The following is a 16,889-nucleotide window of genomic DNA, read 5'->3' as shown; positions in this document are numbered from 1 at the left end:
AGTTGCAGGTTGAGTAAACTTATTTTCTCTCTCATCTATTTTCTGAAATCCTCCATCTTGTTTCCGTTTCATTTTCCTGCCAATAGAGACGGAGGACATGCTGTACAGTATTTGTTTTTGATGTGCTCTTCAGCGGGAGGACCCACTGGAGCAATTAATAAAATGAGTTGTCCTCCCCCCCCACCCACAACCCCACCCCACCCCACCCCCAGCTTGTCACAGGCGGTTTTGCGGGTCGCTGCGTTTTCAGAGTGGTCGGCGCTCCTCCGCCTTAAACCTTTCGCTCTGTTCGCTCAGCCATCGCTGCATGGCCATGAAAATGTGCAAAACAACACATGGCATCCTTCACTTTGTAGTTTTTTCTGATCTGACCAGTACAGGGTCACCCGGACAAACATTTTCAAGCTTGTAAGATGCATGACTGAATCACGGTTTAGTTTCTATTATTAGTTCCTAATGTTCAAATAGTCAAATTCTATGAGGGGAAAAAATGTGGGGATTTATTTGGAAGAAATTCCTAGTATGATTAGAATTAACGGGTAATATTAAGAGGGGGAAAACATTGAATTTTGACAAGAAAACAGAAAATCTCATTTTACAATAAAGATTTGAATTTAATCCAAAATTAAATTTTCTCATGAAATCTCTAAAATAATAAAATAATAAAGATCAACTTTTAAGGATTTTTTTTTCCAATGAAGTCTTAATATTGCACGGGGGAAATGACATAATTGAATACTTTTTTTGCAGGGGTAGATTTATCAGAAGAATCATTTTACAAGAATAAATTGGTAATATCAGGGAAATTCAAAAGTTTTGTAAATTGCAGTAGTACAGTGGGAAATTCTGTAACTTATGGGGGAAAGAAAGTTGGAACTTCAATAGAAAACAAGTTTAAGTTTTACGAGAATAAAAATTTACAAGAAAAAAGTCAGAATCTTACAAAAAGTTGGAACTTTGATATAAAAACATGGTGGTTTTAAGTCTTTTAAGCTTTGATTGTAGAAATTTCGTGGAATTCACAAGTAGAAATTTTTGTTACGTTAATAGACAAGAGAAGAAAGTCATAAAGTTCATCTCTTAATTGCAGGGCTCGCTAAAGAGTACGACATGTATCAAAGCTTGAGTCATAGAGACATTTACTACACGGACTCCTTTAGGCGTGACCGCACACGCGCACGTGCTAATCAATCCCACGACACGTGCGTCTAGCAAATTGTCGGCTTTCGTGTCCAGCGGCTGCCGTCCCGTCCTCACTCTCGCTCGCTCGCTCCCTCCCTCGTCGGAGTCAGGGAAGCGGGGGTCCAGGTGCAAGCGACTGCTCCTTTCTCAAGAGTTGATGTTTCGCTGCGCAGTGCGCCGACCGACACGACACGTAATCATTCTTTAGCGCTCATCCTTGCGGTTAATGAGTGACTACCTTTGTTCTGGCCTCTCATACCAATTGATTCTTTTGCACTTGAAAACAACTGTCAATGAAGTGTATGTAAAAGTTGACGTGCTAATTTGCACTTTTTGAAACATCGACAGGGTTTAAAAAAGTTTTCTACAAGTTGTGGAGTTTACTGGGAGATGCTGGGTGTGGGGCGGTCTTTTCAATTTCTCATGAATTCAGCGTGGCCCTTTCAGTTTTGAAAGCCCGCCCACTGACCATTATCAGCCAGCAGGCCTTAAATACACCGCTGCTCGCTTTTTGTCTGAACACACACACACGGGTGCGCACAGAATTTCCAACCACACACCACCATGAGGGAGTTCAAGAGCAAGGCGTTCTGGAGGGCCGTCCTGGCCGAGCTGGTGGGCATGACCCTGTTCATCTTCCTCAGCATCGCGGCGGCCATCGGCAAGCCCGGCGATCCGGGTCAGGAGGTCAAGGTGTCGCTAGCTTTCGGGCTGGCCATCGCCACGCTGGCGCAGAGCCTGGGCCACATCAGCGGCGCCCACCTCAACCCGGCCGTCACGCTGGGCATGCTCGCCAGCTGCCAGATCAGCGTGTTCCGGGCCGTCATGTACGTCGTGGCCCAGCTGCTGGGCTCGGCCCTCGCCAGTGGCATTCTGTACGGAGCGCGGCCCGCCGCCACAGACGAGCTGGGCCTCAATAAGGTAAAAAGTTTGAATTTCAAAAGCCAAAAGTTTGGATTTCATGCATATGCAATGCATCGGAGGGAAAGGGGGGAGGGGCAACCTTTTATAGCAAGAGAATACAGAAAATCCTATTGGAATAAATAATCGGTTCAATGATAGTTAATTTTCCACATGGTCAGTCAAGGATATTATAATGTGCTTATAACTGCAGAAAGAGGCTTGTATTTCAAATTAGTACATCCACATTTTATTTTTACAAATCAATTCCTACATTTTTTTACAAATACAAATTGTACTAAAAATGTTGAGTAGAAAGTCCTAATATGACAAATACGGAATGGTACTATTAAGTAAATTAAGTTTTTGATTTCATGAGGGGGGGGAAGCAACCTTCCAAGAAAAAAAAGTTATAATTTTACCAGAAATTTTTGTTTTTGATTTTAATGAGAAAAAAGTCACAACTTTATAAGAAATAGGTCATATAACAAAGGATAAAGTTCATCATCTTATGAGACAAAAAAGTGGTGTTACTGTATTAGGAGAAAAAGTCATAATTTTAGAAGAATTTTTTGTAACTATGAGAGAAAAAAGTACTCATTTTACAAGAAAATAAGAGACGTTTACAAGAAAAATCTTTTTTAATTTTAGGGGAAAGTTCGAGACAAAAAGTTAGCATTTTACGAGAATTATTTTTTGTGAATTTTCTTAACTGCACGTGTCATGATTTTGCGGGAGTGTTAATGTTAAGACAATAACATTTTCATTTCGCAAGACATTGCTAAAATTAAAAGAATAAAGTCGTAATATTAGGAGAGAGAGATAAATATTTTATGAGTATGTGAAAAATGTTTTAATTTTACAGGATTTGATTTACCTTACAATAAAAAAGTTGTCCTTTTATAAGAAAAAAAGGCATCATTCCACCAGATTTTTCTTTTTACCAGAACTTTTTTTATTTTGCGTGACAAAAAAAGAGCTCAGAACGTATGAAATTATATAGTCATAACATTACTGGAAAAAAAGTTAAAAGTAACTATGAGAACGAAGTCATGCTTACTTTGAGTGTGCAACCTATGGCCCATGGGCCGTATATGGCCCCCCCAGAGCGTTGGAGCCGGCCTATGCAGCTCTAAAAATCATAAATTAGAGATTGAGTGTGGCCTTCGTTCCCCAGCCATGCTGTTATTACTTTTTCGAGCAACTAATGAGTTAAAAGTCCCTGATACTTCTGCAGCCGCTAATATCAGCATCTGGCATGTCGAGATAGCTGCACTCTGCGTACATTATTAGTAACAGCACGAGAAACCCTCTAACTGGCTTTTTTTCTTTTCAGCTGAGCGGCATCACCCCCAGCCAAGGCGTGGGCATCGAGCTACTGGCGACCTTCCAGCTGGTGCTGTGTGTCATCGCCGTGACTGATAAAAGGCGACGCGACATCACCGGCTCGGCGCCATTGGCCATCGGCCTCTCCGTGTGCCTGGGACACTTGGCGGCGGTGAGTTTGCGTTACCCAGCGTGCATTGCTCTTCTCGAGGGAAACGCGTATTTTGACGCTTAATGTTTTGTGTCTGTGTGTGTGATCGGTGATTCCAGATCAGCTACACCGGCTGCGGAATCAATCCCGCGCGCACCTTTGGTCCGGCTTTGATCCTGAACGACTTCAGCAACCACTGGGTACGTGAGACAGTAAAATCACATGTGCAAATCTAGCTTTAATTATTACTATTTCGTGACGCTTGTAACATTTTGCGCTGCATCAGAATCGACCATAATTCATCCACTGCACGTTTACAGGCTATATGAGATAGTAAAGTCACATGTTCCATATGTGCAAATCACAAGTCAAGTTTTAATTCTTACTATTTCTTTTTGTTACACTTGCCATTTTTTGAACTTCTGCATCAGAATTAAACCTAGTTAATCAATCCCAGGTTTACCGGTTACATGAAACAGTAAAATCGTACGTGCCATGCTTGCACACCACTTATCAAGCTTTAATTCTTACTATTATGCTATGCTTTTTTTTTTTATGTCTTCGTCAGAATCGACCTCAGTTAAGCCACTGAAGGTCTCCTGGGTACGTAGTATCGTAAAATAACATGATACATGTGAGCGCATCGCAAGTTAAGCTTTAATTCTTACTATTATTTTGCCACTTTTCAAACCTCTGCATCACAATTGAGCCTAGTAAATCCCCCCCAGGTTTACTGGGTACACTAAGTAATAAAATCACATGTGTCACGCTTGTAATTCACTGAAGGTCTCTTATAGTAAAATAACATGTGCACATCGCAAATCAAGCATTAATTATCATCATTACTTTGTCACGCTTGCTACATTTGCATGAAAACTCACCCCAGCGAATCCACTGCAGGTGTACTGGGTGGGACCCATGTGTGGCGGCGTGGCGGCGGCCCTCGTGTACGACTTCCTCTTGTCGCCCAAGTTTGACAACTTCCCCGAACGCATCCGGGTGCTGGTGAGTGGCCCCGTGGACGACTACGACGTCAACGGCGGCAACGACGCCTCCACCGTGGAGATGGCAACGAAATAGTCGGCCGAGCATGCAGCTTGCCGCGCATGTTTATACGCCGCTTTAAAAAGAAAGAAAGAAAGCTGTTTGTTTTAGCGGAATTTTATCTGGAAGCTGCAAGTCTATTTGTACCTCACGCACACACACACACACACACACACACACGCTGTACCTTCAATGTTGCAAAAAGCTTATCAGCGTGTGTTGAAAATGTTCTCTCATTATCAGTATTCTATGTTGTGCCATTATTTTGTATACATGAATGTGCTATGATCACCTTTGTCCGTATGTTATTGAAATGTCACTTTTTTAAAGAAATTAAACACTTGTTGTTTCACTTGAACCTCTTGGTTGTTGTTTTAATAGCATTTAAGGACAATGTTGTAGTTGTAATGGGGGTAATAAAATCACATGCAGGTCAAGCTTTAATTATGATCACAGTTACGTGTTACGCTTGAACTTTAAGAACCTTCTAAGTACTCCTATCCCGGTGAATTCACAGGTTTACTAGGTAGGTGAAATAATAAACTAGCCTTGTCCACGCATGCACGTAACAAGTCAAGCTTTAATTATTATGATTATTTTGTTACCCTTGCAACTTTTTGAACTCCTACCTGAGAATCGACCCCAGTTAATCCACTGCAAGTCTACTTAGTATGCGCGATAGTAAAATTCCCCCCCCCCCCCCCACCAAAAAAAAGAAAATTTATACTGTTTTCAACTATTAACATCCATTTTTTCTCATTTATGAGGCCCGGGCTTCTATATTTAAACTGCATATATTGGTGCTGAGTATATGGTGTAAACTCTGTACAGACTTTGAGACAACAAAATCAACCTCTACTAAACGGTTAGCATTCGCGATTAGCATTAGCTAACGATTACCACTTTTGGTCAAATAAAAAGAAAATGCTGACTACCATTCAGCTCACTCATACATCATGGTGTATGTACATTACTAATAGTGTCTTAAGAATCACTTACAGAAGCTCCTGTCTCGTTTTTGGCAAAGTTTATCAGTGCCTCAACACTGCGTCCATCGGCAATAAATGTGCGTGTGAAACATTGGTTCCGGCGGAGCAAAGACGTTTCCGGGAGGAACTTTATTTTGGGGGGCGGGCCGGAGAAGCTTTGAGGCAGAAATTCTGCGTCGACCTATTTTTGAGGTCGACTTAGCCGAGTTATTCGATTTTTTTTTTTTTTCCCCAGCCATAATTACATGAAAATCAAGCATGAATTATTATTGTTACGCTATGCTTTCGTGCACATCGCAAGTCAAGCTTTGCTTATTATGAGCATTATTTTGTTCCAATTGCAACTTTTTGAAACCCTGTATGAGAATTGAGTCTACTTAGTAGATGCAAGGGACTGTCAAATCCCAACTCGAGCTGTATCCATCCATCCATCCATTTTCTGAGCCGCCTAGCCTCACTAGGGTCGCGGGCGTGCTGGAGCCTATCCCAGCTGTCATCGGGCAGGAGGCGGGGTACACCCTGAACTGGTTGCCAGCCAATCGCAGGGCACATCGAAACAAACAACCATTCGCACTCACAGTCATGCCTACGGGCAATTTAGAGTCTCCAATTAATGCATGTTTTTGGGATGTGGGAGGAAACCGGAGTGCCCGGAGAAAACCCACGCAGGCACGGGGAGAACATGCAAACTCCACACAGGCGGGGATGGGGATTGAACCCCGCACCTCAGAACTGTGAGGCTGACGCTCTAACCAGTCGGCCACCGTGCCGCCAACTCGAGCTGTAATTATTGTTATTTTGTTATACTTGCACACACATCACAAGTCTTTAATGGTTATTATGTTTTTAAGTGCTGCATCAGAATCAACTCCGGTTGATCTACTGCAGGTCTACAGGAAAGGTAAGACAGTAAAATCACATACAAGTCAAGCATTTATTATTATTATTTCATTAAGCGTACAACTTTTTTCAACCCCTGCATCAGGGTCTACCATGGCAAACAGCAAATCTATTACTGTCATTTTTAGGAAACTCCGGGTTGTTATTGTGGTTGTGATGGAGGTGGAAGGGGGGGGGATCGGTGGGGGGGGTTCCTGGAATATTTCCAGTTGGCAACACAAATTCATCAATGGGCAGCTTAACCCTTTTTGCGGGGGCCCCTCGGGGGAACGTTTTCTGTTGGGGCTCCCTCTTGCTCGGCCCAAACGAAAGCACGCAGTGGCGACGTGGTTTCTGTTGCAGTCACAATTTTATGATCCTAATTTACGTTTGATATGAGAATAATGAAAGCCACAAAAAAGGATTGATGCAGCGCACCATACAGTGAACATCGTATTCTCAATGATCTAGAGAGAACATATACAGTACGTGTCGTACAGTATCTCCCGCTGATAAAATGTCCCAGCAGTTGTACTTATGTGATAATCAACACTCCATTATTACAGGACATTTAACCCGGTTAATAAATTGCTAATCTTCCTCACTAATCTTACATAAATGACTTCTATCTACATCAGCTGACTTGAACTAAAAATGTGGTCAGGAGGTCAGGCCATTTAAAAATATTCAAAAACATTTGGCTTTCAAAAAGTCTTGTGCGTCTTAAAATTGAGTTACTCGCATAAAATGGCGGGTTTACTGCAGCTACCTTCACTTGCTCCTTGTTTTGTGGCTCTTGCTGCGTTCACGTTTTGTCTCCAGTAAGCTAAAAACATGCTCTATTGGGTTTTTTTTTCTTCAGGCAAATGGTCTGTTGACAATTATTCTATTTCTTTGGCTTCAAAAACTCTTACTGCGATCTCCACGAGCCCCCAAAACCCAGGATAATTATTAGGGTTAGAATCCCTAAATGGAAACCGTCATCTATTTGTGAAAACCTGTTGCATTGCATTTGAAACACTAGTGCAACTGTATATGACGAGCCTTCCTCATGACATCAGAGGATGTTTTCTGGAGCGTGGAGGTGTTCCATTCAAACACATCCTAAATGAATATAGGGGTTCGGAGTCCAGTGCGGCTTTGAAAAAAATAATGACTGTATAAAAAAAATAAATAAATAAAGCAAGTCAGCAGATAATCACTTAACAACAAAGCCCATTGGGACACTCGCTGCGGAACAGTCATTGGACCGAGCAACTGCTTTCCCGGCCCCAGTGTGCTGGATCTTATACCGGCGCTGCGTCAGCGGGGGGTCTTGTGGCCTTAAAAGCATCGCACCAGAGGGAAGGCCCCCCTAATGGCCACTCAGTCGCTGATGACGGTTTGACACCATGGTGATTTTGTTTCTTTTAAAAATAGTGACAAATTCACTCTCGGAGGAGAAGAGAAGGCTTGAGTTGTTCCTGGGTTTTACACTCGCACTTTCGCCTGACTGCATCGTGCACAGAGCAAAGGGGGGGGGGCTTCTTGTAGGCTGGGCTCGTGGGGTGGAGGTTGGTTCCCCTTTTGACACTTCTCGGGAGCCACTGGCATTTCTCCAACTTGTCCATTTTTTTTTCATCTCTACTGTGTGTTCTGCTCTTATAGATTCCCAAGATAATATGTTAAAACCATACATTTTCCACACAATTATTGGTTGAACTACAAAAACGTGCGACAAGAGCGTTTGAATTTACAGAAATAGTTTGGCCAAAAACTTCGTACTACGAATTGTACGACTTTTTTTTCTCAACTGTAGTATCGTGTATTTTTCTTTAACATTTTGGTTGAAATCTGAAATGTATGACTTCTGAGGCTTATGATTCTTGAAAATGTTGTTTGGTCAAACATTGGAATGTGCAACTTTAAAAGCAAAAACTGTATATTACTTCAAAATTTTAGCTGACCTTTCAAATGTATGATTTAAGAGGTGTATTCAGCTCCCATATTTTGTCCAGCTTTTTGTATGACCTCATTTGGTATTTTTCCAGAAAAAAATTGTTCAACTCATAAATGTTCAACTTTATCTCATAATTGCGTATTTAAAATATATAATATATAAATTTAATAGAAATATGCCATTGATTTAAAACAAAATATCAACATAATGGAAAAAGTAAACAAAAAAAAACCATGCATTTATATATATAGGAAAAAATAACAATCTTCAATTTTTATGGTTTATTGAAATGCATAAAATACACAAAGGTTAAGAAATGTTATATGATGAAATAAGTACCTTTGTTGTTTGCCATGTAGCAGGCACACCGCCGCGCACAACAACCGAACCAATTACTAATACTTCTGATCGCAGCACCTGTTCTCGGAATCCAGCACACGTTAGGAACTTATTGATGGTCTGAAGCCAATTAGGACCTCAGTACCAAGAAAACAGTTGGTAACACGTGGCGCCCGTAATAGACTGAAAACTTGCAATACCCGCAGGGTTGCCAGCGAACATCTAATCGGGGGTTCTCAAACTTTTTAGGTCCAGGGACCTCTTACAGGGGAGACAATTTTCCAAAAAAACAAAACAACAACAACATAATCTTACGAAATAGAAGATAAAGTCGTAGTATTATGATATTAAAGTCAAAATGTAATAAGAGACGCAATTCTAATTGGATCAGGTCCTTTTTATTCTGCTAAAGAAAGAAAAGCCCAAAATTCTCCCCCCCCCCCGAAAATCTTTTGTTCTTGAAAAAAAGAACTTTATTCATGGAGGGATGTCAGAACACATAATGTTGATATGTCTCAAGCATATCCGAGCTTTTAATTGTCCCCAAAGCTAAGATAGGTAGGAGTAATCGGTTTAGTATGGGCCCTATATCATTAGTCTAATGTTTTACTTACTGTCACAATATCAATGGAAAAAAAATACCAATGTGCTTGCTAAAAATGTGTTTTTTGTTTTTTTTTGTACGACTGTGTATGATCTCAGTCATCCAGGCCATGGCAATCCACAAACGTTGAATCAAGGCAAATTGACTTTTCTTGTTTGTTGGTTGAATTGTGTTTTTTTGTTCTCAAAATTACTTATTACTTAAATACGCTATTTGATGTTATTGGATCGATGAAAGCTCACTGGAACCATTTTGGTAAGTTGTATGAAAAGGGTTCAACATACAGCAAAGTATATTCCACAACGCAAGCTTTTATTAACAACCCTGGGCAATAACACTTCCGGGCTGCTAGGCAAAAGTCAGGCAATATCAGCGTAACACATCGTGTCAAAAAATCAACCCTTGAAAAAAAAAAAAAAAAAAACTTGCAGTATGATAACGCAGTTTCAACACACTTTCTTCCCCCACATTATTTAGCAGTCAATGAACAAGCACAAAATAGTTTGAATGTGACTGCTAATTAAGTCACTGTGGGGCCAAAGAAAGTGTGCTGAAACTGCTATTAAACTGGCTTGCTTTTATTTTGAAGGACAGACTTTTTGACAGGATGTCACGCTGTCATTGCTCCAACTTGTCTGAATGTTGCCAAGCAGACCAGGAGCCTTGTTGTTACTTTGAGTTGTCTTGCAGAAAGTCTTGCATTGTGGAATACACCTTGCCCTCTGTTTACACAATATCACAGAAAGTTCCAAATGCCAGCCATTTAATAAAGAAGGCGAGAAACACGGTACAATTCAAGGAAGAACTCGTGGTTGTGTAGGAAAGTGGCTCCCCTCGCCCCCTTCCTTACCGTCTTCCATATACCATCAAGAGTCTCCAATACAGGTAAAAGTGATGCTAAATGTTCATTTATCCACTTTATTAGCCATGTATATGTATTTTTCTGTATGTAAAACTATAGTTATTCTTTTTAAAATGTATTTTTTGGATAATATTTTCTGGTGTCTGAAACAGATTAATTCGATTTGCATGATTTCCTATGGGAAACGTTGCTTTGGTTTTAGTCAGATTTTCTGGAACAGATTCATCACAAAAAGCAAGCATCCTCTGGAATAACTTTTTACAAATAATTTTGGAGACCACCAAGCTACATCTATCTCGCAGACCCCAGAGGTCCGGGGACCCCAGTTTGACAACAACTGAAAAGTCCTGGGAGAAAAGTGCTGTGATCAGATGAACAATTGGAGGAAATTAAGTTAATTTGTGTCCAAGAAATTGTTTTTTATCCCTGAGATCAGGACTTCTCCAGTTGCCGAGAAGATGAGCTGAAGGCTCCTCAACAGCAGGCAGCTGCTTGGCTGCGCTTTCCAAAGGCGCTTTTGTTGCTCACCTTTTGGCTTTAAAGAGCAACAATGCGAACAAAGCAAACCTGTAAATCTGCGGAAAAGGAAAAGACTCAAGAAGGCTTTCGTCCATTCATTCATGCTGTAGTTGTTGCTCGTGTTGCCACGACAACAAGACTTTACTCCTGATGATTGCCCCTGCTTAATGGTGCAGAATATTAACACGCTGGTGAGAGTGACAACAGCCAAGAACACTCAAACACGTGTGACATTTTAACCTTCAAAAATCCCATTTCTGTCATTTGCGAATGTTAAGTCGAGGAATACATACATACGTAATGTCTTAATGTTGACTGTCATTACCCACAAGGCATCAGTGCAAGTTAGCATTTTGAACAAGGCTTGGAGAAGCATAAAATGATCATTTCTTCACTGGAAAAAAAAATCATGTTAAACATCTGGTAGTGTAATTTTTTTGTTGTTGTTATAATATCTATACAAATTCACTTAACTGCTGAAGGAAGAGGTTTAAAAATATATATATTTTTATGCGCATACATTTTAACGTTGTTCCTATAGTGCAAGCTTGTTTGAACATTATCAACATCTACATTTTAGAGAGATTTTTTAATAATATTAATTTATGCACCATCACTGTTTGTAGTTTAACATTTGCTGTGATAGCTCAGTGTAGACAAACACTGAATTTGTTGTTTTAACAGATGTTTTGTTTGTTTGTGTCAATTTTGTGTCTTTTTAAAATTATAATTCAATGATATAAATGCATGTATAATATAAACGATTTTTTTGGTTGATTTTTGTTTTTTTTCGTTTTTTATTTAGCTGATATAAATATATAATTTAATACATTGATGACATTGGTTTCAAAAATGAATTTTTTTTTAAATTTATTTACTGAAAACACAGATATATAAGAAAAATAAAACCCATTTTGTACATAAATAAATAAAATAATACAGATGTTTTATTTGTTTTATATATATACATTTTAAAGAGTTAAAATAACATTTCAAAAATTTGTACAATTGCAAATACTAAGAAATACATTTAAAAATAAAATACTATATAATAAATTGAGAACCAAATACAAATAGCAATAAACATATGAACATTTACAAATTCCTAAAATCAAAAATGGCAAAATTTCAAAAACGCATAAAACTTAAAAATAAAAGTACAAATGTAAAAAAATAATCCATCCAGCCATTTACTTCCGCTTATCTCTCTCTCCAGCTGCTTCATCCAGCTCTTATTTCATAACAAATCATATTTCACAAAAATGTTAATTAAATAGTATATAATACATTGAAGAATAAATGTTAATATAACAAATGTATTTTATCATATAAATATACATTGTTGTTATTTTGTTTTTGACATTTGACCTATAACTTGATTCATTTTATTTGATTTAATGTTATTGTATTTCAAAATAAATAAGGATGTTGATGACGACGACGATGATGATGATCCACATAGACACATTACAATAAAAGATAACTATTGTGTGACTGTGTACGTTGTGAAAGTGTCTTTTCTCCATCAGTGCACACAAATCCCCTTCACATCTTTTTTTTGGTTTTTTCCTTTTCTTTTCTTTATGGCTTATGAGCGTGTGCGATGTGTGCACACTCGCTGAGCTAATCATTAAATAACCATCCAATGACTTTGGGAGCATTTCGCAACACGTTGTACTCTGAAGTTAATCCAGCCAAGGTTGTTGAAAGAGATGTCATATATTGTCGATGCGTTTGCTTGTGCGCCAATCATCATCTTCGTGGCTGCGTGATCCGCCGGGTGATCATTAATATCTCGTCGTCGTCAGTTTCTCGAATCATTTTACGACGTGTCGCTGGCGGAGTTTGGTGTCCAAGTCCAAGTTCCGCTTATTGGCTGCTTCAATGTGGAAAATTACCCACAGGGTGGAAACACATCAAATAATTAGAAAGTCTTCTCATTATGATGCAGTACATTCATTTTCTATAACGCTTCCTCCTCACCAAGGTCTACAGTAGCTGACTTTAGGCGAGCCAGCCAATCACGAGGCACAAAGAGACCAACAAGCATTTGCACTTTACATTTATGTACAACACCGGTCTCAAACTCAAGGCCCGGGGGCCACATCTGGCCCGCGACATCATTTTATGTGGTCCGCGGAAGCAAATCAATGTGCAACAACTTCCATGGTTCTTGATCAAATCTGTACCAAAATTTCAACCGGCTCGTTCAATATAATTCTAGCATGTGAGAAGATGCCTGATGAATGGAGGAAAAGTGTGCTGGTGCCCATTTTTAAGAACAAGGGTGATATGCAGAGCTGTGGGAACTATAGAGGAATAAAGTTGATGAGCCACACAATGAAGTTATGGGAAAGAGTAGTGGAGGCTAGACTCAGGACAGAAGTGAGTATTTGCGAGCAACAGTATGGTTTCATGCCTTGAAAGAGTACCACAGATGCATTATTTGCCTTGAGGATGTTGATGGAAAAGTACAGAGAAGGTCAGAAGGAGCTACATTGTGTCTTTGTAGATCTAGAGAAAGCCTATGACAGCGTACCCAGAGAGAACTGTGGTACTGCATGCGGAAGTCTGGAGTGGCAGAGAAGTATGTGAGAATAATACAGGTCATGTACGAGGGCAGCAGAACAGCGGTGAGGTGTGCTGTAGGTGTGACAGACGAATCGAAGGTGGAGGTGGGACTCCATCAGGGATCAGCCCTGTGCCCCTTCCTCTTTGCAGTGGTGATGGATAGGCTGACAGATGAGGTTAGACTGGAATCCCCGTGGACCATGATGTTTGCAGATGACATTGTGATCTGCAGTGAAAGCAGGGAGCAGGTGGAGGAACAGTTAGAAAGATGGAGGCATGCACTGGAAAGCAGAGGAATGAAGATTAGCCGAAGTAGGACAGCACATATGTGCATGAATGAGAGGAGTGGTGGGGGGAGAGTGAGGCTACAGGGAGAAGAGATAGCAAGGGCGGAGGACTTGAAATACTTGGGGTCAACCGTCCAGAGCAATGGTGAGTGTGGTCAGGAAGTGAAGAAACGGGTCCAAGCAGGTTGGAACGGGTGGAGGAAGGTGTCAGGTGTGTTATGTGACAGAAGAGTTGAGTGACCAGGTTGGATAAGATTAGAAATGAGCTCATCAGAGGGACAGCCAAGGTTCGATGTTTTGGAGACAAAGTTAGAGAGAGCAGACTTGGATGGTTTGGACACGTCCAGAGGAGAAATAGTGAGTATGTCGGTAGAAGCATGATGAGGATGGAGCTGCCAGGCAAGAGAGCGAGAGGAAGATTGATGGATGTCGTGAGGGAAGACATGAGAGCACTTGGTGTTCGAGAGGAGGATGCAGGAGATAGGCTCACATGGAAAAGGATGACGCGCTGTGGTGACCCCTAAAGGGACAAGCCCAAAGGAAAAGAAGAAAGAGTTATGGCCTTGATATGACACAAAACGTCTTCACGTGATATTTTATGGGCGCCGTGCGACCGACATCTAATTCCTCCGTGGACTCAACCCCCCGGCGCATTGTGTATGCAAACTTGTTTTGCAGTTTGTCCTCCGCCGAGTGCACAATGCTCTTTTTGTTGCCTCGCGCTTGTTTTGTCCTGGAGTGTCATTCCGCAAATGATTTGGCCCTCCGGATTACGGAGCTTGATTATTACCAGGCCTGGGGAAACATGGGAGAGTGTTGGGAGATGCTCTCATTATATGAATCTAGAAATAACAAAGCTGTGAGAAAACAGAGGGGGGGGAGAGAAAGAGAGAGAGAGAGAGAGAGAGAGAGAGAGAAAGAGAGACTATAATGAGCCCAGGATGTTGATCCAGATCTAAGGTACATCCTTTTCAGAAAATGAAACCATTTTCAGGCAAAAACAAACCCCAAAAAACAAACACGTTTTTGGTAATTGCATCATCATACAAGGCCACATTGGCAAAACAGTCACATAAATAAAACGTCCTCATCGGGGGCTTTAATATGATACGTGACATAATGGCATTTGTTTCACATTGATTGTCAACTTTGTTACCACTAAACTTCGACTTTAGATAATCCTTTTTTTTTTTTTTTATTATTTCGCCGGCACACATTGATACAGGGCAAAGAACACATGCTTTATGTGTGAAAAGTGTAGTTGTTTTTCCCCCCCCCAGCGGATATATAAGTTTAATAGGGTGGAGAGTTATTTATGTTGATATTTGAATGTAAAAATATGTGGGGTTTTTTCATCATTGTGTTATCCTGTGATGTCATATCAAGAAAACAAGTTCTAATCGGGAAAACCCTCAGTACGGCCTCTAATATGAGGTGTTACTTGAAGCAGTTTGTTTTAAATGAATTTTCCACCTTTCATCTATAACAAACTTTGAAAAATATGATGTAACAAGAATATAAGAATACTTGCTGTTTTACCTTGTAGCTTTTATCATTAAAGAAAAGATTTTTAAAAAATGAAAACCCATTTGTCTAGTTTCAAATATGTGTGTTTAATAAGAGATGGTCATTTTTCAAGTTTTTCAAGCAAATATATGCTTTTTTTTGTTTCATTTTGAGTTGTTGATAATGTTTTTGTGCTAATTTATGAGCATGAATAGAAGATCACAATAACCTTGATTGCAGATATTACCAAATAACCAATTAATACATTACATACATACATACATTATGCAATAGTATGAATGTACGCTTCTATAATCACATTAATAATAAAATGTTGAACCTTTCATGATTGGCAGTCCAGTGTAATGGCTTGTTAATTTTAATGGCCTCTGTGACATTGTTCGCCCTTACAAAGAATTCATTGCATAACTCAGTTTTTACCTCTAAATATTTGGAGCTACGAAGTATGAAATGTTGTCATTTCTTTTTTCGACTATAGTTGTACAAGTCAAACTAATGTGTACTATACAGTTTAATCACAATGAAGTATAAGTGCATTAGTTTCTTGAAATATAATGTGCACCACTGCTACCAGCAGGCCAAAAGTGGCTCTGCATGAAGTGCAAGACAACACAAAATTTGTCTGGTGTACGCAGTTATCATAAGGAAATTATGCATGCCAATTTGGTAATTGTACAAATAGTACAGTAGAGAATTTAGCTATTAATTTGGAAAAAAAAAATTGTGAAAACTGACCTTTTACTATAGAGTTGTTTCAGTCTGTTCTCATTATATATCTGTCAGTTTTCATAATGATGATTGATATTTAGATTCATATTAATATTTGTGGCTGAATTGAACTGAGCGGAATCGAATGCAACTGGTCGATAATGATGGTTTGTGTGTGTGTGTGTGTGTGTGTGTGTGTGTGTGTTTTTACTTACATATATATCTGAAAGTTTTGATGTATAATTATGACTATTTAGCTATCAAAAAATAGTTGTCTGAATTGAACTGAACCCAAGTAATCTGGCCGATTACAGTTTGTCAGAAATCCCCTAAATGCATCACCGTTGAAAGCTGAAAAAAAAATAAAAATAATTTTAAAAAAAATTATATATATATATATATATATATATATATATATATATAGTAACCGCGAAAGCCGAACACCCCCTGATGTAGTTCGGAATTTGTCCGAGAATTTCTAGGGGGTGGCGGCACGGTGACCGACTGGTTAGAGCGTCAGCCTCACAGTTCTGAGGACCCGGGTTCAATCCCCGGCCCCGACTGTGTGGAGTTTGCATGTTCTCCCCGTGCCTTTCTCCGGGCACTCCGGTTTCCTCCCACATCCCAAAAACATGCATAAATTGGAGACTCTAAATTGCCCGTAGGTGTGACTGTGAGTGCGAATGGATGTCTGTTTGTATGTGCCCTGTGATTGGCTGGCAACCAGTTCGGGGTGTACTCCTGCCCGATGACGGCTGGGATGGGCTCCAGCACGCCCGCGACCCTAGTGAGGATAGGCGGCTCAGAAAATGGATGGATGGATATATAGTAACTCATAATTTAATTATACTGTAGCTGAACTGTAATAGTGAATTGAAACACAGCAGCCACTCGACACTGAACGACGAAGAAAAAAAAAAAAAATTGACGTTTACTGTAAGTGATTTTATACATATTACTTATTCATGAACGTTGGCTGAATTTAACTGAACCAAAATACAGCTGGTTAAATGCAATTATGTAAAAAAAAAAAAAATTGTTTTTTAAAAATCACGAACGCAA

General features: G+C 39.8%; 1 protein-coding gene and 1 long non-coding RNA gene across 3 annotated transcripts in view; one reads left to right on the top strand and one right to left on the bottom strand.

The window, feature by feature from the left end:
- The window catches only part of LOC133489278 (uncharacterized), a 33,691-nt gene extending 27,965 nt beyond the window's left edge, over window positions 1-5,726 (bottom strand). For both annotated transcript variants that reach the window (XR_009791854.1, XR_009791853.1), the window contains exons 1-2: window positions 5,603-5,726; window positions 4,441-4,679 (exon numbers count right to left, since the gene is read on the bottom strand). This is a non-coding gene — a long non-coding RNA (uncharacterized LOC133489278). The remainder of the gene's footprint in view (window positions 1-4,440; window positions 4,680-5,602) is intronic.
- On the top strand, window positions 1,677-4,961 carry LOC133489277 (aquaporin-1-like). The gene is made up of 4 exons (XM_061798189.1): window positions 1,677-2,103; window positions 3,419-3,580; window positions 3,679-3,759; window positions 4,460-4,961. The coding sequence occupies exons 1-4, from the start codon at window positions 1,747-1,749 to the stop codon at window positions 4,637-4,639; spliced, it is 780 nt and encodes a 259-aa protein (XP_061654173.1). The 5' UTR covers window positions 1,677-1,746; the 3' UTR covers window positions 4,640-4,961.
- Window positions 5,727-16,889: the final 11,163 nt, after the last annotated feature.

This window comes from Phyllopteryx taeniolatus, chromosome 14 (genome assembly GCF_024500385.1).
Source record: "Phyllopteryx taeniolatus isolate TA_2022b chromosome 14, UOR_Ptae_1.2, whole genome shotgun sequence".
Lineage (NCBI taxonomy): Eukaryota > Metazoa > Chordata > Actinopteri > Syngnathiformes > Syngnathidae > Phyllopteryx > Phyllopteryx taeniolatus.
Note: the sequence above shows the minus strand (reverse complement) of the source record. Positions and strands in the feature narration are given on the sequence as shown.